The sequence below is a fragment of the Bidens hawaiensis genome, unplaced genomic scaffold, assembly GCF_021521415.1.
Source record: "Bidens hawaiensis isolate Kalapana, Puna unplaced genomic scaffold, B.hawaiensis_p1.1 tig00040432_1, whole genome shotgun sequence".
NCBI classification, from domain to species: Eukaryota; Viridiplantae; Streptophyta; class Magnoliopsida; order Asterales; family Asteraceae; genus Bidens; species Bidens hawaiensis.
Genome location: NW_027497129.1, coordinates 57,959 through 62,770, shown reverse-complemented (window position 1 = coordinate 62,770; position 4,812 = coordinate 57,959). Strand labels below are relative to the sequence as shown.

Sequence of the window (4,812 nt, the reverse complement as noted above, 5' to 3'; positions counted from 1 at the left end):
TTTTGAATCGGCCTGTTTTGATCCGAGCCTATTCTAATCCGTGACACGAACCCACCTGACCCGTTTGCCGGTCTTAAAAATATCTATAGTAAATTCAGAAATTAGCATGAATTCTCAAAAAAAAAAAAAAATTTTTTTGCTTGAAACCATTAAAGATTGAATCTTTTTTCTGGGTTTGTTCTAGGATCGAACTTACAATGCATAAAAGAAAAAAAAAGAAAAGAAAATGATGCATCAATCATGAAAGATGTATATATACATTATTACATAAACCAAGCTAGTGTAATGTAGTTGTAGGGCCTAGCAAAATGTTGCATGTTTTAAGGAGATGGGGTACATGAAAGAATTTGAATAAGAAAAACTAATCATTTGACCAGTTGTCAACATTTGACCATCATTGACCAGACAGTCATCATAAGAAAGTCTCTTGAAGAATCTTGGGTTGACTATTCTTGCTGAGGCAAACCAACCACAATGAAGATGAATATTTGAAGGTGCACACCCTGAGTGTGACACACATGTGTTGACTATTTGGACTATGTATTGTGGTATCCCACTTGTTGACCCTTTGCTTTGTGAAATGCTCAAGTCTCTGGAGGTACAAGTTGACCCTGTTTGTTTGACCAAATTCATATGAAAATTTGTTAGTTATTTGTGCATGTGTTAGTTGCAGCAATCATATATGGGATTTAGACAAGGGTGCGGCTTTATGACACTACATGAACCTAACACGAAGTTCTTGGGTTGCGTTTGGTATAAACAGATTAAGGTCAGTTTCGGCTTGAACCCTTGAATTGACCCGTTTAGATAAAGGGGTCGGGTTCGGGTCAATTTGGTTTTTTTATTTAATTTTTATGTGATAAGTTAAATTGCTTTGGTATCTTATGTCAAAATGTAAAACTAAAAAAGAACAGGTTCACGTGTCTTACACGATTTTCGAGTTTGTATCGGGTTGGACCTACCAACCTACTAACACGACCCGTTTAACACCCCTAGATTTAAGTGACCAGTTAAGTATCTATGTTGTATGAGGTGAACAATAAATAAGCTCTACCATGTGCATGGTTAGTTATAGCTTGTGAAATTGCATCTAAGATGAATGTGGAAGAAAGAAAATGAGAAACGCAACAGGACCTATTTATGGTTAAAGTTGCCAAATGAATAATGAAGCAAAAGGTTATGTCATATGCATGCTTTGTTGTATATTCTTAAATTTGAACTACCATCATGTAAAAGAGAAAAAAAAGACAAGAAGAACCCATATGAGATATGTCAGTTACCAAATGAATAAATGCATTATCTAAGTTGTACCATGTAGATGCTTAGTTGTACATTTGACAAATTACAACTAACACTTCTGTCAAAGAAATCTATATCAAAAGAAAGACAAACCCCAAATTGGTAAATTTTATTTGTTGTGGCTGTACTATGTGTCTTATGCTCATGCCATTTACATGATGCATATTATGTGACTGGTTGTACCATGTGCATCTTTACTAGTACTCTACATAGAAAAAAAAGTTGAAAACTTTACCTTGAAAAAGAAGCTTTCTGTGAGTGTTGGATGACTCTTGTAAGCTTGTTGTATTTATGTTGTAATCTCTCAAATTGAAACTATGCAAATTCTTGTTTAATGAATATGAACCACCTAATCGATCAGTAAACATTGTGAACTTAAAAACAGTTCAGAAGTTTCAAATATATGTTCTTTGATGTAATTACCTGAAGGAAACTGAAAATGAGATACAACAATGATGAACATTACGATGGAGGAGAAGAAGATGACATGAATGAAGCTCATGATCATGATGTATGACTTATAAAGTGGAAATTAAGCTCACAGGTGGTGGTTACTTTAGCATAACAAGGCATATATGAAAGTAACTAGAGTTGGCTTGCTAGTTCGTAGTTGGTACCATACAATGTGAGATGAGTCTATTTATATGGAGTTGGAAGGTGTCCAACCTTGTTAAAGTACAAGAATGAAATATAGATCTAAGGGATTTTTTATTTTATTTTATTTCATTTTTTATATAGTATAGTATTAGTTATCTTGTAAGAACAATTAACAAGAAACTTTATTGTAATCGTTTTATAGTAAATTATATAAAACTTCGATATGGAGTATTAAAAAAAAAAAAAAAAAATAGGCCAGTGTCTTTCGACTACGGCAAATAAAAGAACTAATTATTAGCATTAGTCGAGGCTTTGTGTTTGGTTGTACTATCAACCCACAGTTATGAACGACCCAATCCTACCCTCGTCAGCAACAAGCGAGTCTGTCCCATGATAATGACAACTGTAATAAGCATGATTCTCTTCTTTAGTGCAGTCAATAGTAACTAGTGTGTAAATTGCGTCATCAAAACGTCATATACACCTATCGTCCACAGCTAAGGCGTGTATGTGGGTAGTAAAGTCTCCACTCATTGCTTGTGGATCAAAAAACAATATCCAAGAAATGTTCTCACTTGTATATCAATCACTTCAAGGTTTGGACAACTTATATGATTTTCATATTAAGCTCACTACTTTGAGAGTCGAGTTATATTTATCTTACCTCTATTTTGAACACACTTTAAACATTGCGAAAATCTCATCATGAAAAACACAAACCCATAAATAGTTTAACTGTATAACACATAAAATTATTTGTGTACGAAGTAAATGATATTAAAATCACATCTTCACTAAATTTCCGACCCAACTTTTATGTTTATGATGCATATAACATGTATATATAAGTTTAGTGATTTAAAAAAAATCTGGTTAAGCCATTCAATTATTTGTATGATTAATTTAGTAGTCGGGGTTTTATATATTATCAATATAAATGCAGTTAGCACAATTATGTAAGATGAGTAATGATAGATACTTTTACTAACAATGTATCCAACACTACTATATATTATATAAAGTGTGGGGAAGTCTAAAGTAGTACATTTCGAAATCTTCCCAAAAGGAAGCTTTAGGAATAGGGCATGGTGCTCAAGGTTTGACATTCACATGTGACCTTGGACCGAAGACTTATAACTTCTTTAGTAAGACAACGATTTTAAAATACCAAATGTGTTCTTCATGGTTTCCTTTATTATGGTATGTTGATATATATCATAGCATTTAATTTTATAAACTTTGACACACTTGTGTACTATAATGGAAAATGATAAACATAAAAACTACAAGGGTTATGTTTACGGGTGGTTCTTTATGACAACCTGACATACAAAATAATCATGAAAAACTTATAAAATAGAAAAGCAAAATTTATAAATTATTTTCTGAACACACTTCTAAAATACATCACTTTGCATACAATGGGATTCAAACTCTTATCTCAGAGACTTCACCTTATCTCACGACATGTTAGAGTATTTACAAAACTATGAGTGATTTGATTCATTCTAACATTCAAGCTAGTGTTCCAAAAACTGTACGTTATAAGATCTATTGAGGTTCCTTTGGATTAAAAATAAATCTTCACTTAAATAAATCTTATGAAAAGATTGGCGTAATTGTGTGCTGCTAGTTGGGCGGTTGGTTGTTTTGGCTTCTAACGGCTTACTAGTTTTAATAAAAATTAGTTGTTTCAAAAGGAAAAAAAAATCTTAAATGTTTGATATTTTTAACTTATTATAGTTGGTTTACGTGGTAGATAACAACATTAGATAACAAAAGATGAAAGCTGGTGGTGGGTGGAAATAATGTTTTCTACACCTCCGTTGTCGTCGCGATACTACTTAATATTTTATGGATGTCTTCACTATATTCTGAATCAGCATCAGCAGTTATGGTAAATTGGCTCGCCTACTATAGAATTTAACTTATAGAGAGCCGAGGTATTAGACAAGGTGACCCGCTTGCTCAGTTCTTACTTGTGATTGCTATGGCAAGTAATGGTAGATAGGATAAAGCGAGTTGGGCTGATTTCAGGAATTCATTATCCAAATGATGGGCCGGTTATTTCCCATTTTTGTCATATTCCTAACAAAGTAGTCGGCGAATAGTATGAAGAACTTGAATCGGTTGCTGCGTGGCTTTTTTCTTTAACTTCGGGCCTTAAAGTTAATCTTGCTAAAAGGTGTATTTATGGTACCCAGGTTAGTGAAGATAGATTGGTAAGGATGATTATGATTGTTGGGTGTGGAGCAGGTGAATTTCCATTCACTTATCTCGGTTTACCTATTGTTAGGAAGCCGGTAATCGATAGATTCAATGCAAGGCTTTTGATACACCCTGACTTTGGGCCTAGGCTTGTGACCAATTGCCGCTACATGTTTGTAAGTATATTAGAGTATTGGTTGCAAATCGAAAGTCTTTTCATTAAAATATTATTATATTCAAAAACTCGGGATTTAAACACCCGATAGAGTTTTACAAAAGAATAACTGATAAAACGATAATTTACATCTTTTACATTTAATGAAAAATCTGACCATCAGATCGTCTAATTGCTAACCCCATCATCTTCTATCTCCAACTAGTCATTACATGTAAAACAGTTTATACAATACGTCAACAACGCATGTTGGCGAACACATTGACTCTAAAACATTTTATATACTTAGTTATTCCCTACGAGTATCTTGTGACCCAGCCCGTCATGGCAAAGGAAATAATCAAGTTCTAAAACTCTGAAATACTATAATAAACTCATGTTCAACTCGAAACCGCTTAGAAAACACCGCAATGTTCGAGTACTTAGAAATTACCAATATACCAAGACCATTCCTCATACGTGTATAGCTTGGACACGGCCCGCCGTGGCGGGGGAACAACCAAGCGTGGTGCGGCGTTCAAACCAACTGCCCA

At 33.8% G+C, this 4,812-nt stretch overlaps 1 protein-coding gene across 1 annotated transcript; it reads right to left on the bottom strand.

Annotated features, from left to right (window-relative positions):
- Positions 1–209: 209 nt before the first annotated feature.
- LOC143592058 (TPD1 protein homolog 1-like) lies at positions 210–1,801 on the bottom strand. The gene is made up of 3 exons (XM_077072074.1): positions 1,723–1,801; positions 1,535–1,648; positions 210–611 (listed from the first exon to the last, which is right to left on the bottom strand). The coding sequence occupies exons 1-3, from the start codon at positions 1,799–1,801 to the stop codon at positions 301–303; spliced, it is 504 nt and encodes a 167-aa protein (XP_076928189.1). The 3' UTR covers positions 210–300.
- Between the last annotated feature and the right edge of the window lie 3,011 nt (positions 1,802–4,812).